Source organism: Trichoderma asperellum, chromosome 7, assembly GCF_020647865.1.
Source record: "Trichoderma asperellum chromosome 7, complete sequence".
NCBI classification, from domain to species: Eukaryota; Fungi; Ascomycota; class Sordariomycetes; order Hypocreales; family Hypocreaceae; genus Trichoderma; species Trichoderma asperellum.
The window spans coordinates 1,071,644-1,090,775 of NC_089421.1; the positions used below are offsets into that span (position 1 = coordinate 1,071,644).

At 47.8% G+C, this 19,132-nt stretch overlaps 7 protein-coding genes and 1 non-coding gene across 8 annotated transcripts; 4 read left to right on the forward strand and 4 right to left on the reverse strand.

The window, feature by feature from the left end:
- Positions 1-266: 266 nt before the first annotated feature.
- Positions 267-1,656, reverse strand: TrAFT101_011129 (uncharacterized protein; the record flags this gene model as incomplete). Its single annotated transcript, XM_024901053.2, has 4 exons — positions 267-354; positions 526-935; positions 1,037-1,072; positions 1,198-1,656. The coding sequence occupies 4 exons, from the start codon at positions 1,654-1,656 to the stop codon at positions 267-269; spliced, it is 993 nt and encodes a 330-aa protein (XP_024757084.2).
- A 297-nt stretch (positions 1,657-1,953) lies between these two features.
- TrAFT101_011130 (uncharacterized protein) lies at positions 1,954-4,332 on the reverse strand. The gene is made up of 7 exons (XM_066129157.1): positions 3,729-4,332; positions 3,483-3,674; positions 3,277-3,411; positions 2,986-3,185; positions 2,763-2,914; positions 2,674-2,703; positions 1,954-2,613 (listed from the first exon to the last, which is right to left on the reverse strand). The coding sequence occupies exons 3-7, from the start codon at positions 3,323-3,325 to the stop codon at positions 2,073-2,075; spliced, it is 972 nt and encodes a 323-aa protein (XP_065985287.1). The 5' UTR covers positions 3,326-3,411; positions 3,483-3,674; positions 3,729-4,332; the 3' UTR covers positions 1,954-2,072.
- Positions 4,333-4,850: 518 nt separating this feature from the next.
- Positions 4,851-6,977, reverse strand: TrAFT101_011131 (uncharacterized protein). The gene is made up of 2 exons (XM_024903824.2): positions 6,250-6,977; positions 4,851-6,175 (listed from the first exon to the last, which is right to left on the reverse strand). The coding sequence occupies exons 1-2, from the start codon at positions 6,578-6,580 to the stop codon at positions 5,181-5,183; spliced, it is 1,326 nt and encodes a 441-aa protein (XP_024757086.2). The 5' UTR covers positions 6,581-6,977; the 3' UTR covers positions 4,851-5,180.
- Positions 6,978-8,410: 1,433 nt separating this feature from the next.
- TrAFT101_011132 lies at positions 8,411-8,497 on the forward strand. Its single transcript has one exon. It is a non-coding gene; the product is annotated as a tRNA-Tyr (tRNA).
- A 600-nt stretch (positions 8,498-9,097) lies between these two features.
- On the forward strand, positions 9,098-9,963 carry TrAFT101_011133 (uncharacterized protein). Its single transcript, XM_024911069.2, has 3 exons — positions 9,098-9,593; positions 9,656-9,721; positions 9,789-9,963. The coding sequence occupies exons 1-3, from the start codon at positions 9,183-9,185 to the stop codon at positions 9,888-9,890; spliced, it is 579 nt and encodes a 192-aa protein (XP_024757087.2). The 5' UTR covers positions 9,098-9,182; the 3' UTR covers positions 9,891-9,963.
- Positions 9,964-11,106: 1,143 nt separating this feature from the next.
- Positions 11,107-14,887, reverse strand: TrAFT101_011135 (uncharacterized protein). Its single transcript, XM_024907009.2, has 5 exons — positions 14,815-14,887; positions 14,312-14,755; positions 14,053-14,246; positions 13,191-13,992; positions 11,107-13,122 (listed from the first exon to the last, which is right to left on the reverse strand). Exons 1-5 carry the CDS (start codon positions 14,815-14,817, stop codon positions 13,033-13,035), a joined length of 1,533 nt encoding a protein of 510 aa, XP_024757089.1. The 5' UTR covers positions 14,818-14,887; the 3' UTR covers positions 11,107-13,032.
- TrAFT101_011134 (uncharacterized protein) lies at positions 11,234-12,517 on the forward strand (the record flags this gene model as incomplete). Its single annotated transcript, XM_066129158.1, has 2 exons — positions 11,234-11,916; positions 11,973-12,517. The coding sequence occupies exons 1-2, from the start codon at positions 11,286-11,288 to the stop codon at positions 12,515-12,517; spliced, it is 1,176 nt and encodes a 391-aa protein (XP_065985288.1). The 5' UTR covers positions 11,234-11,285.
- Positions 14,888-15,328: 441 nt separating the features above from the next.
- TrAFT101_011136 (uncharacterized protein) lies at positions 15,329-18,995 on the forward strand. The gene is made up of 4 exons (XM_024903825.2): positions 15,329-16,855; positions 16,913-17,627; positions 17,688-18,116; positions 18,170-18,995. The coding sequence occupies exons 1-4, from the start codon at positions 15,710-15,712 to the stop codon at positions 18,190-18,192; spliced, it is 2,313 nt and encodes a 770-aa protein (XP_024757090.2). The 5' UTR covers positions 15,329-15,709; the 3' UTR covers positions 18,193-18,995.
- Positions 18,996-19,132: the final 137 nt, after the last annotated feature.

Consider the following 19,132-nt stretch of genomic DNA (forward strand, 5'->3'; position numbering starts at 1 on the left):
ATAAAGAAGAGTCACTGGACAATATAAGATGTTGTGGGGTCGCTAAATTGGGCAGGGGATGGTAAGAGAGAACCACTGTCCCGTCAGTTGAATTGAATGCTTGCTACTCCGCAATGGAAAAATGTGGTTACACCTTGCTCTGGCACTTCCCAATGCAACGGCATTATTTCCAGGCCTTTTTTTTTTTTCTTTTTTCAATTCTTCCTGGAAGTATTGTAGCTCAGCCATGCACCACCTTCTCTATGCGGCCGTCTAAATACTGTTCATTAAGCACTACCTTTCGCAGGGAGCTTCGAAACGAGGAAAGACTCGACGTCTTCAAACTCCTCCATACAGGCAGAGTGTCCCATGCCCCTGACATTATGTCAGCTCGTATATAAAAACAGAAAAGAAAAGAAAAGGTGGGGTAAGGTGAGGTGAGAGAGGGAAAAGAATAAAAAGTACACTCCAGATAGCGAGCGAGCAGCATGAACATGAATATGAGAAATGAACAAAAGGGAAGTGGGATGATGGGATGATGCTCACCCATATGTCTCTAGATTCACATCATAGTTGAGGTCCTTGAGTCTCTGCTCAGTAGCTGTACCCCACTCATACAGAACGGTCGGGTCCGCATCGCCGTGTCCCATGAAGATGGGCGTGTCCTGGTTGAAATTGGTCCCCGGGATGAACTCTTTCAACTTGTGGCTGAGAGGTAGCCAGCAGGACATGCCAACAATGCCAGCCAGCTTGAAGGGAGCTGTGATGCCGGAGAAGACACTCATGGCGCCGCCTTGGGAAAAGCCGCCCAGCACAACGCGATCAGAGGAGATGCCCTGTGAAACTTCACTCTGGATGAGAGAGTAGAGGTAGGCGCGAGACTCGAGGATACCAGCTTCATCCGTATCGCGAGACCTCTCGTCAAGGGTCATGTTCGATGAAGCGCCAAGAGATTTCTATTACACACCTCGTGTTAGGTTGCATAGACACGCATAGAAACCAGGAGTACTCTGGAATACGAGTAGATCTGTGACAAGGCACGGAAGGGGATTCATACGACATCAAACCAAGCAGGCATGGGGTAGCCTCCATTCTGTGAACAACAAACCGTTAGTCAACCCACATGACATTTTACCTCTTTCTGTGTCTGGCGTCTCTGAGAGAGAGGGGGGGAGGGAGAAAGAGAAGACACAGACACCCACGGCATGATAGACTCACCACTGTAATGGGCATGACACGCGCATTTGGCAGGATGAACTTCACCTCGTCCAGCCTGTGCTTCCTCTGCCACAGCTGCACGGCATCGGCCCAGCCATGACCGCTATCGCCCAGTCCGTGGACGAAGATGACCGTGGCCGTGTGTCGGCTCAGCGCCGGAAACACCAGCGGAGCAGCCCGAGAAGCCATCTTTTTGCTGTCGGGATTGGCGAGATTGGTGGCGTGGCTCTGGACGTTGGGGATGGAGCTGCTGCTGCTGCTGCTGCTTTGCTTTCCAGAAACGAGGTCTGAAACCGACCAAGGCGAGGGAAGGATGACCAGAGCAACTGCTATCAACGCCGCCACAAGACTGAAACTAAACACGACGCTGCGGCTGAAGCTGAAGCTGGGCATGAGGTAAAATTGCAAGGATGGCGAGAGCGGCTTGGTGGAGAAGACTTGAAGCGACTCTTCTGGCATGGCCTGCCGTAGGGCTGTGATTGGCCGCTGGATTGGATAGCGGTCCCCTGGTGCGGCTACCGTGCCCTCTATAACGCCCCCTGTATTGCCTGTGCCCCTCACTAGAGGGAAAACAGCAGCCTCGCATTCTTGATACGGAACAAGGCAAAGAAGCGAAAATAGATGGGGAAAGATAAAGTATGCAAAATTTACTAGTGGTGCATGAAGTTGCACCGATTAAGGTGTTTGGAAGAAAGATTGGCAAAAAAAAAAAAATTGCGTTCATGCATTACGTATATATAACAAGTTTATGCAACCAGAGAGATCCAAAAATGGTATCTTCAACATCTCATTAAGACATTCTAAAGTCGCTACTCTTTCTCTCTAAAAGTTCAACCACATTCCTCATCCAATAGAAGCTAAGAATTCGACGCAACTCATTTGGGGCTAAACACAAGCCGCAATGGTGGCAGCGTCAAAGTAAAAGTATCCTTGACCTCCTTGTCAAACCTCTTCCCGAGATCCTCCTCCGCAATTGCAATGGTATATTGGAGCGCGATCCGGCTAATGACCATCCGAATCTCCATCATGGCGAAATTTCTGCCCGGACAAGCCCATTGACCTCGAGTAAATGGAATCCAGGGAGCATTTTCCGTAGAAAGGTTCTCCCATCTTTTCGGCTCAAAGACATGTGCGTCGTGCCAGAATCGCGGGTCTCGTTGTATCGTATAAGTCGGAACTGCAATAACTGTGCCGCCTGGTATAAAGTCGTTGTCAATCATGAGACCTTGTGGAGGCACCACTCGAGGCAGGCCGCCAGGGACTGAAGGTTTCAGTCTCAGTGTCTCCTGAATAACATAGTCTACGTACGGGATGCTTCTCTCATATGTCCAGTCATTGACGCCTCTTGGGAATTGCTCTTCAACTGCTACTTGAAGTTGCCGATAGCAATCGGGATTTCGTGCGAGAAAGTAAAGCCTACATCCTGCTTAGTCCAACATATGTGTAAGACGAAGGGGCAAGTGGAAATCTCCATACGCATTAGTTATAACTGCACTCGTTGTGTCACTAGACAAGATACTTAGTGAATGTGGTCAAGTAGTAGGTGAAAGCCTGTACACACATACCTTCCGGTAATAATCAAGAGGCGAGCATCTTCTTGCATAGCCATCTCACCAGGAGGAGCTGATGAATCGCCTTCGTTGAATGCCTTGATCAGCCAAGATATGACATCTCGCGGATCTTGGTCTTTGAACATTGCCATTTCGTCGGCCACAACCTTTTAAGCAGTCAGCTATGTAATGTAACATATAATGATAAAATAATGGCAAGTAAGCGGGGCGGTCTCACCTTACGCTTCTCTTGAAGTTGCTGGTGACACCATGTAGTGAAGCGAGAAAAGCCCGCTGCCGCGCCTGGCACTTTAGAGATCATGGATAATAGCCATGGCGCTGTGCCTAGAACGCCAATAGCCAACATGCTTTCATGAACACCTTTAATGGCTGGATGCTCACTCCCTGATTCGAGCATATGGAAATCTTTCGAAAATCCTTTCGGGAATTATTAGCCAGGATATAGCAAATTGGTGTACATTATAAATATGTATGCTTTTTGTGGACTATTTGGATGGCCTGCACTTACCAACATCTCCCATGACATCAAATCCAAAGAACATGGCATATTCCGTCATATCAATCGGGCGGCCACTATGCTCGGCAATTTTTGATAGCAGAAGATCTATCTTGGCTCTTACACGTGGTGCGTAGACAGCCAGGGCTTTTGTGTAGTTAATAACACCGTGTTATACAGGGTGTAGCTAGAGAGGAGAGGAACATCTATCTTCATACCTCGAAAACCAAATCCTCTCTCCCAAGCCTTCTTACGAAGCTTGTGCACCTTCAAGTCTCGAGTCGAATTTAGAGAAATCTTGGTTACGTCATTCGATACCTGTGCGTACCAAGGCGATCTTGTTGTTCGTGTGGGATGTTAATAGATGGCTCTAATAGCCGACGGTCGATTGATAGATAGTTCGCGAGGACCTGCAATGAACATTAAGAAGGTTCATAACACTCATATGATGGAAAAGCAAATACATATAAAGATGACGCACCAACTCGAACGATATCTCCATACTCTTTATGGAGATTTTGAATGTCTTCATATGCTTTGACCCTCTTTGCTGCATTATCCATGGCATAGAATCGAGACAACTTGGCCAAAAATGGTCCTGGAAAGCGTCTTAGGGGGTGAAAAAAGGCTCTATAAATGAGAATACTAGCTATAACTCCAGTGTTGTAGGCGGTTGTGACAAGCAAAGCGCGAACCAAAGCCAGAGTAGCGCTATAACCAGCAGCGTATACATTGCCAACGATTAAAACGAAAAATGCGGTAAAGTATGTGAAAAACAGCTGCCAAGCATAGCCATCAATCTCAAACGGTCGGAAAACTAGGTGATGGGAAACAATTCCAGCTAGTAGCGACACAGTTGTTGTTGCCTGCAATGAGGACTGCAAAGCTACAACTAATGCATGGCTGAGGCCAGAAGCCATTCTGAACGAGACAAGCAATCTCTTTGCAACTCTCAGCACTAAGCAGTAGAACAAAAAAACAAATGCCACAGTAAAGAATAAAAAAGCGCAGATAAAGAACTCAAAAGGCAGAGGTTGAATTGGACTGCCTCTAAATTGCCTAAAAGATATCCTATTCCCTGTCAATTTGCTTTGTGGAGAGGATCAACCCACCACGCACGCTACTCGATATTCCATAGAAATACTACAAAGCGTTTCTCCATCCGATTTACGCAAATATTTACATCTTTTCAAAAATGAGAAAGAGAGTAATGCGGGGAACCCATCTTTGTACCCATTTAATTCGGAGCCGCCCTCTGTCCTGATTTTTATGTAGAAGTCCGTATCGGAGTTTCCATTCTGCCCACCACTTTACGAACCAGTGGCGGTGACAAGCAGAGTGTTTGTGATAATGTGACGAGCAAGAAGCGCCAACCGCTAAGTAGGAATACCGCCGCCTTTTCCTCATGTGGTTGTGACAGGTCGAAAACCAGGGGTGTAGATCCACAAAATATCGTGCCAGCCAATGTCTATCTCACTACGAACGGGTGGTGGGATGCGTATGGTAGGATTTCGGCATCATCTGCATATGGAAGGAATATACGGATACCTGCTTCGTAAGCGATAGCCCTTCTCACATAACTATACTGCAGATCAATTCCAACGTTGAGGGTTTATTCGCGTAGTGTCTTAAAATATGTATCATGTATCCATTAGACAGCCAGAAATCTTCCGAGGGGTCAAGCCCATATATACCACATGCCTTTTATAACGTTTAAAAGTAATTCACTTTTTCCATCAATCTTCGTCGTCGTCATACATTCTCAGTTGCTCGCTAATGTCCGTACAGTGACATCTCAGTCCCGCTCTTTAATAGAGACTGCGCGGCATCTGAGCATATCCATGAGAATAAAAGTCCCTTTCAGCCGGGGTTATAATATCTTCTCCAGCTAATCAGCGTATATGAATTCCCTCTATTCACCCTTGAACCCTTAGCCGCCTACTTCGTCCTGGAACGGGTCTCAGGCCAATAACAGTAACAGCTTTGCCCGAGACGTTGGTGTCATGGAGAGACTGAATCTCAAATCGGGTGCCCGGAGAAGCGATATACTCTATCTTGTCCGGATCATCCGACAGGGGCGTGACGAACGCCATATCATCCCATAGCCACGCATCGGACAGAGGGTTCAACACAAGAACTATCCCGTTGGAATAGTGCATGGCGTCATCGATATTATCTGTAAAACTCCATGTCATCTTTGTAGTGATGGTCTTTCCCACAGACAAATAGCTAGCAAGGGCATCTGTCAGTGGATGCTCAAGCTGGTAGTCAACAGGACCCGAGTTTAAAGGACATTCGTAAAATTCTATGCCGAAATGCTTCGTGCCTAGCTGTCGAATGTCAACCTGCCCGCTAAACAGCTGCGACTTCGACGCGAGCGATGTCCGAGGCATGGATCGCGCGGCTGCAGCGAGGAGGCGGTTTTCAATCTCGCTAAAATTGTAAACTTCATCTACAACTTCGTCAAATTGAGCTTTGAGATGGTCTAACGAGTGTGCTGGTTCCATCAAGAAGGTCCGCATGTAATCGGCGTCCTTGGGTGTATATGCAGAAAAATTGCTCTGCCAAATCTTCAAAGTAAGGCTCTCACGATCCAAGGGGTGAGGGAGCGAGGGGATTCCCGAATCGATATCTGTGTACTGAAAGATTTTAAACAAGGTCATGCGCGCAAAGGATGCAGTCGTCCAGTCGTAAATACACATGGCAAGCTCAAAGCTATAAGGCGTAAAGGGAAAATATTGTCTCCCTAAAGCTCTGATATCTTCGAAAGTCTTCGGATATCCATGCGGAATGTTCTGATATGGCACAAATTTATTGCTAATCATCTTGCTAATGAAGGTGACATCTTCGGTGGAGATGTGAGGCAAAGGCTTCAAGAGGCCAGACACTTGCCTCGAAATATTATAACAAGCTGTTCACAAGAACTTGTAAGCATGCATGTATACAACCATATGGCTATGCTCAGAATATGAGAAATTAACAAACCTGTAATTATATCTGGCACTTTGACAAGTCCGAGCGTGAAACTGGCACCATCGTCGCCAACCCGAAGAGATAGATTCAGTGGATATGAGCTACTCTGCAATGATGGACATGTAAAGCCGTCATCCACCTCACGCCTCTTTAGCCAGAGAGTTGCCCCATTTGCATCAAGAGCCATTGACTTTGATGAATGCACCTCGGTGATGTCAAGAAACCCATGGCGATCAACAATCAGACGAGATGAAATCCCGTGGCCACCTCGAGCGGTCTCGAGTGCACCACCATCGCTGAACCAAAGCCGCGATGCAGCCAGTATCCGAACAAGGTGCCACATATCAAACAGTTACAGCAATTAATGCAATGAAGACTGAGTCTTGGCTCTCCAGGAGCGGAAATGCAGGTGATGCTTCAGGCAGCCATGAGAGCCACAGGGGTACCTCTTTTCTTATACGTCCAAGCAGACGACGATCAAGAGGCCACGGGCGTCGTCTTGGGTTCATTCACTTTACTCATCTTCTCTTGTCTGCGTTAGGATGTCTCAGTTGGCCCTGCATGGCTAAACTGATGAGTTTGCCATCACGCGCGCACACAGTCTGGGGGCAGAAATACAACATGCGATGGCACACTGACACCGCATGTGCGGGGAATGAATATTGATGTAGCACGACACAGGCTATCGAGTGCTCTTGAGAGAGTCTATTAAACTGTGATGCAAGGCCATTGCCCATGTACACGGCATATGTACCTGCAAAGCTCCAGGAAGACGATCTAGTCGTGTAGATGGGAGTCTTGTAGATGGGAGTCGTGTAGATGGGAGTCGTGTAGATGAGCCAATGTCTCCATTTGCACCATGCCAGCACATCTCGCTGGGGAGATGCATCTACGCAGCCACTTGGCTTGCCTGGCGTTTCACAGACCGCCTTTTGCATTAGGCCGCACACGTATGTATAGGGATAGCTGAAGGAGAACTACGACAGCTGAGAAAGTCCCGAGACTTGGCAAATCCGCCCCAGAGCAGCGGTAGATGAGAAGATCTCATCCCATTTTAACGCGTTATAGCGGTACCCACGTCTCCACGATGGCGTCAAAGCGAACAGGGGCTGCTCAGCTCTCGAGTCGCTTTGCCGCTTTCCCGTATGGAGAAACCTCGGCATTTGCTCGCTTTAAGCCGGGCAATTAGGCTTTGGAAAATTATTTTTCCAGTACGCTAGAGTATAAGCCAACCAGAGAGTAGAGAGCTAAGGATACATCTGCCGATACGCTAAATTTTATGCTACAATATTTGGATAAAACATGTAAAATCGAATTCTAAACCAGAAGAAACGATATTACAGCCTTGGGTAAATGTTCCAGCTGCTCTATAAGACACATAATTAAAACCTCCCGATTTAATACAAGGACTTATAAATACAACGACACAACGAAATCATTTATATACTAGAGATAATAAGTTCAGCTTATTTACTTTATATTTCCATCTCTTATAGGGTATGCGTACAGAGTTACCGCATGCTAACTAAGACGCTTTGCGCTGACTGCCCATTTTAATACTGCAGCCACTTGTAGGATAAGCGGGATGGATCAAGTATTTTCCAACCAGCCAATCAGGTGCGTCCCAACAAAGCCTATCGCTAGCCACGCGATGATTTTCCTCTTTCAAGTCTGCCGACTTCCGCGATGAACTCTGATCATTCGAGTCTGTCGAACCACTTGCTGAAATCGAAGATAGCCTGTTAGATGTGTACTGCAAAACCCAGTCTCACTACTATAAAATATTTCCCCAGGTAGCTTAGACGCGTAAAAGATTACTATACCGATCTTTACCTAGCAGCCATTAAATCCCAATAGAATTAGTCCAATGACCTCGATATTCGCCGTCGGAGAACTGGGATGAGCCTAGTTGCTGTTGGTCGCCGCTTGGAGTATTTAGTCTGGACAAGCGCCAGCTCTAGCCCGGACTAAAAGCCTTAGTGGAATGAAGCCACGATGGCTAGTCGGCAGCTAAGGGGTGGGCCAAAATTAAAGCGTTGAGCTAGAGGTTCTATAAGAAGCGCTTGAAGCCTCCCAAGTCTCTACCAAGTTTTGCTGCGTATTTGAATGCACGAAAACACCATTCTTTCCCTTATAAGTCAATGCGATAAAATGTCTTACAACAAAAAGACAACTCCGGGTGGTCTAGTTGGTTATGACATTCGGCTGTAATGGGTAACATCTCACCGAAAAGTCGGCGGTTCAAATCCTCCCCTGGAGATAATTTTTTTCTTTTTCAAAGCTCTGAATGGCGCTAGTGTAAAAATAGCTAGCGCTGCATCTAGCGAATTAACCCATATTAGAGTGGGACACAGCTGCTTAGTAATATTTGCTTATGTACTCCTCCTCTCTTGTAAATTTACAAGTTTATTACTTAGTATTTATAGGTAGTTGAAAGGCATATAGATGCTATTACTACTATATTTATAAATATCAAGACGTTAGATACCTGTAAGACAAGAAAATATACTTGAATTTTTAGCTTAATGCATCCAAGTAATTATCTACACATGCTAGAGCCTATAGTGTAGGATCCCTTATCAAGTAGGTATATTTGTAGTTTTAAGAAGCTTATTAGTAGCCAGTTGGCAACACCTCTAACAGCACCCGGAGACTTAGAGCAATTTAAAGCATAAGCCTGTCTTGACCTGTTTTAAATCTGCAATGACGTATTGTCATCTTTTCAATGCTTGGTTGAACTTTCTCAAGTCGTATTGCTACGCGCGTTCACGGATCATTTATCCGGTAAAGCGTCTCTCGTATTTCTCGCGTTTATGGATAGACTCATTACCTAGTTGACAACTCTACATCCTTTTAACATCACATCTGCCCAATTCCTTTTCTCTTTATGCCACTTGTAGTTATTTTCTCTCTTTATATAATAATAGCAAATTAACACTTGCATAATGGAACAAATCACCATCACCCGATTCTCCCCCTCTGAACATGGCAAATATGTCTCTGCCATTATCCAAATGCACATTGACTGCATCGAATCTGATGGCGCCCTGCTGCGCTTCCACCCGCCATTCACTCTCGAAAAGCGCCAGAAAATGGAATCCTTCTGGAAAGCTCGCATTTCTCAAATTTCCACCGGCCATCGGATCACCTTGATTGCCTTGGTATCTTCGGATGGCAAGCAAGACTCTGATATTGCTGGCATTGTGGAGCTGGGCATGACGGAAGCAGATACGGGGCCATTCCGAGGCGATTTGGAGATGTTGATGGTGTCGCCAAAGTATCGCCGTAGGGGGCTGGCAAGCAAACTGATTGATGCGCTGGAAGAGATTGCAATAGAAGAGAAAAGGACATTACTAGTACGTTATGGAGCGCATCCATCTTGATTATCGGCTATGGAATCTTACATCTGCCTGCGCAGCTACTATCTACAGACATTGGCTCAACAGCCGAAAAACACTTGTATCCTCGCCGAGGCTACGTTTTGGTGAGACTTCTCAACGCCCTTAAATTTTAAGTCGTCTTTCTTATTAACAAGTCCTGCAATCTTTCAGGTGGGAATAGTTCCCAACTATGGCATCTCACCGACCGATGGCTCACTAAAAGATGGGGCATTCTTCTACAAGCAGCTTGTAGCGCCCTTGCCTGGAGCTTGATAAGCGTGTATAATTACCTAGTAGCGATTTAAAATAAACAAAGCTAACTCTCAGAAACTATTGGAAAACGTGGAAATAGAACCTAACAGCTTAGTGGAAGAATCTCGTACTTACACTGGCTACGCCATCAGAGAATGCTACTTGAGTGCGCAGTAAAAGGCAGCATTCGGCGTTATTTTCCAATCGCTTTATTGGCGCCCATTCCTCCCAAAGGCCGTCGGAATACGAATAATATCCCCCCTGAACCAGAAAGACTCATTCCATCATTTTTTTTCTTCTTGCATCAACCCGTTGCCTCAGCCACTTCAACCTCACTGGTTTCCTCGGTTCGAGGCGGCCAAAATTCAGCTCCGATCCGTCCCACTCGGCCGAGTGGGGTAGATGTCCCGGCCGAGACAGATATAGAGTTGAGGCTTTCGGCTAACGCATTTGCCAATGTTGCCCCGGATCCGACTTGTCTGTAGTGCAAGTTAGCCCAGTGGCGAGATAGCTATATATAAAATAACTGCTTACAATAAAAGGCTATCGAATATTGAGGTTTTTTTTACATGGTATTATAAAAATAATAAACAGGTCACTTAGCAAATAAACACAATATGAATAAACTACTTATCGAAATATTCAACCAGCTACTTATACAAGCCCTATAATCAAGCAAAACTTAAATTCCTTTTCAGGCTCCTCTGCCCAACCTTGCCATAAGCGAGAGGATCATCCCTGTAAGCCTAAGCCGTGCCTCCAACCGAGCCCAAACCTATAGCCTTTTGAAATGGATCTGTTCACTTGTAAAGGATTGACCCTAAGCGGGCTAAGCGATAGTTAGCGCAAGCGCCTAAGTGGCATTGTCTTATTCCATAGGTAGGTACATTATGCAAAAGAACACATTAGAAAAATCGCTTATCAATCTATTCGACTAGCTACCTAACATTACGATATTGACATATCAAGGTCAATTTAGCTTTCTATTCAATTGGGTGGCGCATGGGTGGCTGACTCTCAACCGGGCTAACCTTCGGTTCGACGTTGGATTTGGGTAGCTGACTTGCAGGGGCGGTTGACTCGCCGTAAGGCTGATTTCTTGTCTGGACGTTTTGGATTGGACGTCGGAGATACGAAGGATTGTTAACTCTAGCGAGGCCATGATCCTTTGAGGGATGATGTCGAATGGGAACTGTACTGGATATGTATATATAGCAGCTAGGTCTTCGAACAATCTCTCAATTCATCTTGGACATTCAATTCTAATAACAACTACAACAATAACAGCAACTGCAACAACAGCACCAGCAACAGTCATCAAGCTTTCTGATTCCTTTCTTCATATACTCAAAGTAACAGATACTCGTAGCAAACATACTTGCTCCTCTATACCTCTTATCACCAAAACCCCAAAACATGTCCTCCCCAGCAACTGGCGTCGCCATCATCGGCGCAGGCCTCTCCGGTCTCACACTCGCTCTCGCTCTCCACCGTCAGAACATCCCTTGCGTCCTCTACGAATCTCGCGAGGCATCTCTCGACATCGGAGGCGCCATCATGCTCTCCCCCAACGCCCTCAAGATTCTCGACGCCCTAGGCGTATACAAGAACATCTCCCCCCTTGGCCACAACTTTGAGAAGCTCTACTTCCATTCCGATGACGACAAACCCGTTGACGACTTCGTCTTCGGCTCCCAGGAAAAACACGGCTACAAAGCCCTCCGCATCTACCGCTTCGAGCTCATCAACGTCCTCGTGTCCATGGTCCGTGAGGCCGGCATTCCCGTCGAGTACCAGAAGAAATTTGACCACATCGTCTCTGAATCGTCCACCTCCGTCACTTGGGCCTTTGCCGACGGATCCACCGCCAGCGCAAAGCTTCTCGTCGGAGCCGATGGCATTCACTCCCGCGTCCGCAAGCACCTGTACCCGGATCTCACTCCCAAATTCACAAACATGATTGGTGTTACCGCCGCCGTGCCTCGTGCGCAGCTCCAAGCAGATCCCAATTACCCGCTGCCCGTGACCATCATGAGCCCCAAGCATGGTGCCTTTGTCATTGCGCCGCAGCGCGCTGACGGCTCCGAGGTTTTCATTGGAAAGCCAAAGCTCCTTCAGCACGAGCACGACCGCGCTGGATGGGACGAGCTGCTGAACAACAAGGCCTGGTGCATCGATTTTCTGCGCGAAGGCAGCGCCGACTTCCCCCCATCGTGGCCAATGCCGTGTCCAACATTCCGCTCAAGGGCATCAACTTGTGGCCCTTCTACCTTGTGCCCAAGCTGGATACCTGGGCCCAAGGCCGTGTCGTTATCCTCGGCGATGCGGCTCATGCGATCCCCCCAACTGCCGGCCAAGGCGTGAACCAGGCCTTCGAAGACGTGTATACGTTTGCCGGCATAGTCGCAAAGGTACAGCAGCAGAAGCCGTCAGACGACGAAAAGGAAGATGCTGCGCGGATCGGTAAAGCGTTGAAGAACTGGCAGCAAGGTAGACAGGCGCGTGTGGACAGGGTATTGGACCTAAATGACAAGGTGAACAAGAGACGACTGCCAGATGCAGTCAAAGCCGGCGTCTTTGAACCGTTTGACTTGGATTGGCTATATGATGTGGATTTCGACAAGATGATTGCTGAGTGGGCGGCTTAATTGTTTCTGTGCGTATTCCAAGCGAGAGAGATACTATGTCTTTTAGTCCGTCTTTAGCTCTATTAATTCACCTTTAATGTTTAAGTTCCAAGTCTTGCTCCGTGAAGTGCTTCTGCCTGGCCTATTTTCAGTGGATGGTGTGATCCCACCTATCATCTCCGGTATCAATATCATAACGTTGGTAAGAGAACCTATACTGGAATTCCTGTCATGTTAGGAAATATTGAAGATAAACCAAGCAATACCCTTTGCATTGTCGCGGTCGGCGTAGCCAAGGGACTCTATTGCAGTTTCACCTCGGTAAACGGCGTGGCTTTTAGCTTCAATGGCACATAGACTCCTTGGCATAGATTTTTTTTTTTTTTCGCATCACATCATCATTTGAAGCATTATCTCTTCTACACAATCCCGGAGCAGAGCCACCAGGCGCCAGGGCCTCCCATTTTGTAAATCCCCATAAATAATTGGAAAAGAAAAAGAAATCCACGCTTCTAGTATTAAGTCTCTCTAGTCATCTACTCAATCAAATAGTTGTCTGCCGCAGACCTGATATCTTTGGAGAATGTTACCTCCTCGTTTTCGTCAAGCAAAGAAACGGATGTGACCTGAGGCAGTTGTTAGCGACAAAGATTTGTTTGGCATGGCATGGTGCTGGGTATGATATGCAACTTACGTCGACGTCCACAAAGGGTGTGGTCTTGTTGAAGCGAACAGTCATGGGGAAGAAGTCGTTTTCATCATTGCTTTCGGCTTCAAACTCAAATGATCCATTAGGGTTTTCGTCATCGACCGAGCCAATGTTCCACTCCAGAGTGTCTCCAGATACTTCGTAGGCAGCATCGAAGCTGGAGACGATAGGTTCGCTTCCCTGGTAAGGAATGATTACGCTGACGTCACGGAGGGCATCGCCGCCCGTGAGCTCGTACTCGACTGTGATGTTGTACTTGTCGGAATCCTTGTTGATCCAGACGGTGAATGTAATAGGGCATGCACTTGCGTCGTCCGCCTTTGGCGAAGCTCTCCATCGCAAAAGGCCAACTCCTTGGTTAATTGGGAATCCTCGAGCGGTGTTGCTCATTTGCAGAACCTTGGAGTTGTTGAAGAGGTTGCGGTCCACGTTCGGATGAGGACGGAACTGGGCACCATGCGATGGGATGGCATGTAGGCCGAGCTTGAGTTTAGCCAGGCTTGGGTCCGAAACTCGCAGCGTAAGGTCGCCGTTGACTGAAATCGAGTTGACTGCGCCCTCTCTTGAGAGCTTGGCACTTATCGTCTCGGCAATTGTGACGTGGATAGCATCTCGGTCCAGGGTGGATGACATCCGTGGCTCCGGCTCGGCAGCCGCTGCAGGTGTAGGGGTTATAAGAGGAGCATCATCAGCTCCGGCGCCAAGATCTCCTCGGACCTTTTCGAAAATGTCGGTATTCTTTGATTTCTTGCCGAGCTGCATACCCTTCGCCTTGAGCGTGGAAGGCCTATCAAAGCAATTAGCATTCTCTCAGAGCAAACGGAGCGCGGAGCTCAATAGTGCGTACTTGTTGAATGTCTTGTTCTTCTCGGCTTCGTATGAGTCAAAGGCGCTGGCACTTGGCTGAGAGGGAGGAGTATATGTGGGATAAACGGGTGTTCGTGGCGCGGCGGGGCGACCACTTCTCGCCGACTCCTTGCGCTGCATCTCCAATTGCTTCGCTTTGCGTTTCCGCTCTTCCGTAGCCTCGAGCTCTTTATTCTATATCGATTCATGTAAGTATTTTGGCCCGCTATGATGGATAAAGAGTAGGGCAGGGTCCGTACCCGTGCAATAATCTCTTGGATGCGCTCTTCATGACTCTCCATCTCCAGGAAGGTCCTGATCTGGCTGATGGTCAAGTTCTCTCGGTAGCCAAGCGTGACCAGCTCATCAAATGCGCTGAGAAGCTCGTATGCATTTCGAAGAATTTCTCTCTCGTCCAAAGTCCGGCAGGTGCTCGTCACCACCTGAGCGAACAGGTGTAGCGAATCGATGTCTTGGAGGATGTTGGACTGGCGGTTGGTGATGAGCACCATGTAGAGCTCGTCGAGAGGCTGGTAAACGAATCGCACATTATCCTGCTCGACGATGGTGTGCTGAGTGCCGCTGTCTGCGAGCTTGGGGAACGATGCAAGGAGAGCCTCGATGCGGGATCTGGGCATCTCTCGAAACTGTCTGGAGAGGACAGCTTTCCCGCCCCGGGTGCACACTGAGGCCGCAAGGACAACCTGGGGTACAGTTAGCGGTCAATGAAACTGCACGCAGCATTCTGGAGCCGGGTGCGCACCATTTTGGCAGTAGAAAGGGCTGAAATGCCGTGGAAATGAGGCTTTGGTGGGATGGGCAGCGTCAGCCAGATGGTTCAATTGAGCCACGTCTAACTCAGGAGCTGGCGGTTCAGTGACAAGGCTACCGCTCTGGTCTAGAGCAGCGGCGTCACGTGTTCTAGCAGTTACAGTGGCGGGGCTCTGCTGCTGAAAGCTGGCCGAGGGGTTGAAGTATGCAGTACATGGGCACCGCATGTATTTCCCTATGATAGCCATAGAAAGCGATGGAGCGAAGAGTACTCAGTACCTAACGGTTGCTTGTCAAGTACCCAGCACCCACTCTTACAGTATATATACCAGCAAACAGCATGTACCCCATACTAGGCGCTTCGCATGCCCCGTTTCTGCTCTTGGGACTAATCACAGCGCGCTAACCTATTTTAGTCAGCTCTTTCTCACGTGTGGGCCAGCTGGTCTCAAGCTCGCTGTTCTCTGAAAGAATGTCGTCGCATTCATTTAGCCTCAGCCGTGAAGCTTCGCCAATTCCATCTCTCCACGCCACCGCGAATACGGGCCAACCTCTGCTATTCTGGTTCCGTACGACGCGTTTCTCGTGTCGCCTGTTTCTATTCTTCATATACTTTTCCCCTTGGCCATCAATGTGTTGCTCTCCCGCTCGCAATCAACAGCCTGCAAACGCTATATCGCGAGTGGCGTAACACTGCCCACCCACTTCTCGGCCCTGCGCAACACCTTTTGTTTCTATTCCAAAGCTACTGCGATCCCTATTTCGTATTATTGCACCACAAAGAAGCATATATCGGCTTGCAGACCAACCATCGACGGAAGCACTTTTGGCGGAGCCTTGACACTATCTAGCCGAACGTTGATATACTTTCGAGGCCGTGGCAAACCATGGCAGAACTCGATATGGATGTCGACTTGGCAGCGCCAATGAAATTTGACGAGCATGTGGATGAAGATCTTATTGACTACGACATCGACACGACGGAAAACCATAGCCACGAGCAATGGTCATCTCACCAAGATGAGCACGCCTCAGGTGCGCCAGAACAGGTGCATCCAGTCGAAGACATAGAAGGCGCCGATTCGAGATACACCGAAGCTGAACAGGGTCCGGAAGCGAGCCACCCACAGGGTGACATGGACTATGAACACACTGATGATGCTGTTGAAGAAACGCACCAACAGTCAGAAATGTACGCTGCGACGCATCAAGATAACAATACTGTTTTGGAAGCAGAGCAATCAAAAGACTTCAATGAGGCCGGTGGAAACGAAAATATTGGTGATATTCCTGCTACCGAGGCAGAGCAAGCCGTAGATGAGATTGATTATGAGGACGAAGATGCTACAGTTACACAAGTTTCTCCGAAGAAGCCGGACGATACAGGCAGTGGTGTGCACGAGGGTAACTCAAATGACGACATGGCTGCTGCGGCAAATGTCGCCAGTACCACCACAGCAGAGCTTGCTAGCCTACCCTTAGCAGATGCACCCGTTGGTAGCTCCGAGGTGCCAGAGCTAGCGCCCAAAGATGACGAAGATGAGATAACCTGGGAGCATGACGAAGAAGACGACGCAGAAAAGCATGACGAGCAGGAATCTGCAGCCGACGCTGGAGAGACTGTCGCTAAATTCGACCACACCGAGACTGAGCCAACCCAGAATAGTGACTTGCATGATCAAGTGTACGAGCAGCATGCTCACGCCACAGACTCCGATTATGATGCAGACGCTGTGGTAGAAGTCTCGGAAGAAAAGACGTCTCCGGCATATCATCAAGATCATTCATTATCGCAAGCAGAAGAGCAGGATTCAGAAGCGCCGGATTTTCCAGCAATCACTGTGCAATATAAAGGAGACGAATTTCCATTCTTTTCACAAGATAAAACCGAGGGTTTCTTTTCTGATCCATCAGTCTTGGATCACTCGATGGAATCAGTGCTTGTTGGATTACGCTCAGAGCTGGAGAATGAGATTGCTGCACAAGATGAACTTGTCTTCCAAGTCGACGAACTCGGGCTTGAATTTGCAGAGGTGTGTAAAGTATCCGGCCGCGTAGATGAAGGACGAGTTGAACTAACTGCTCCACAGGCCACAGCGCACAACACACTCACCACTATTACGCTACGACAAGTGTTAGAGGTCTTTGACTTGCTGGTGAAGAATCAAGATCCTGATAGCTCGCGAACTCTGTACACGTATCTCTTCACGAGATCGAGCGCTAGTAAACGATTTGAGTTTCTGGCAGAAAGTGCAGCTGCTGGCAGAGGGCTTGATGAAGTGATTCATCTTTTTGAGAATCCTGTTGGGCATCACCATGTCCTTGCTGAAGCTGAGAATGAACATGGTCATTATCATGGCGAGGACAGCGACGCCAATGAGGCTGCGGAGACTCATGAGAGCGCTGAAGACGACGACGACGACGAAAATGAAGAAAATGAAGAAGCGGATGCTGACACTGAAGAGTCTGAGGGTTCAGAAGAAGACGAGGAAGAAGAAGACGAGGACGAGGAGGAGACTTCAGCCGCTGAAGAGCAACCAATCGAATCTGCAGACCAATATGAGGATGAAGAAGAAGAAGAAGAGGATGAAGAAGATGAAGATGACGGCGAAGACTTCATGGCAGAGACCGAAGATTTCATTAGAGATGCTGAAGAGAACGCGAATCAAGAAGGAGAGTATAGCGATGACGCAGAGGAGAGCTATGAGCAGCTTCAAGCTGTGGTTGTAGAGCCCGTAAATCATTCCGGCCACGCGGATGCAACTGCAGAGGCAGATAACGCTCCAGATGCAACATATTCATACGGTATAGTCACCAATACCCCCACAGCTTTTGTCTCGCTACATTCTAACCAACGATACTTAGATGACGAAGATGAAGACGCTGATGCCAATCCGTTTATCCACCTTGAGATGCAGGAGACTATGGTAGATGATGGAGCTGAAATTCAATATGAAGCCATGGCACACGCGGAGGTGGGCAACGAAGACTCACAGCAGCTTGCTATGCATCCTGTAGACGAATATATAGACACCAATGAGGCGGACACTGGCACGACCAACACACTAGCCGACAACGGAGAAGGCATGTCTACCCTATTGGACATGGGCGCTGACCAAGGGCTAGAAGAGATTACCAATGAAGATCTAGCCTTTGAGGATGAGATGCCTGAGATCGACTGGAGAGATGACCTAGACGCCCCCGACGATGCCAAAAACGAAATGCCCGGTACACCTTCTGGCCTACCAAAACGGCGTCGTACCGAGGACGAGCAAGGCGTGGAAGATGAACAAGGTAAGCCAAAGCGAAACTTGTTATGCGGTAAACAAAAGCTGATTACTTTACAGATGCCAAGCGCCGTCGACCATGATTTTAATCCTTGCCCTGCCAAGACTAACAACGAGGACGAAGCCAACTTTCCCCCAAATGCATATTGTTGCAGCCACATCTGGATCAACCTGATAGGGCGAGATGGCCCATTCCCTATAACGGAGTACTAACCACAGTCAGTAGCGTGATTTTCTTACGAATATCGAAATCTCTGATGACTCTCTATACGCACCCTAGGACACGCCACTACACATTTTACGCTTCTGACTGAAGACAAGATACGATTCCAGGTAGGGGCCTAAATGGCTATACTAACAGTGCGAAACCGTACGACCATGTAGCCGCAGGCGACTTTGCTTTTGGGTTGGCGCTGAGCGATCAGCCTGTTTACCAGCCTCCTTTCCTTTTTGCAGCTTTTCATTATTTATTTATCCCTTTTCCCCTTCCCTTTAATTATCTTACTTTGCCCCTCTCTTTCATATGAAGGTTGAGGGCTTTGATACCGCATTCTCTCGATTTAAGAGCCAGACTAGTATTTGGCATAGGCTGTATGCTTTCCACTTGAATCACTGGAGAAAGGATAGACATTTGGAGGGATTTTACGGCGTGATATTGGAGAGAAAAAAAAAGGTAGCCACGCGAGGGATATTTTGGCGTTTTGGAATTACGGCTCCGGTAATAGTAGAAGGTCAGGTATGTCTGCATATAGATTATGACTTAGCTCTACGGACGGAGAGGTCTGTTGCACATGTCTTTAATGCACACATTGAATTTAAACAGTGCCAGTAACCGTATCCTATGGGCCAGCTGGGGTTTGATGAATACGATATGATCTGTGGGTGGTAAGCACCTCTCTCACTGAACGTTCAAGCCAACGACGATTTGTTGTTGTTGGTGCCCGCTCAAAGCCATAGGTTTATTACTACCAATTATGCCGCCTGTTTCCAACTCAGTTGGTCACGGGATTCCGAGTCCAACGC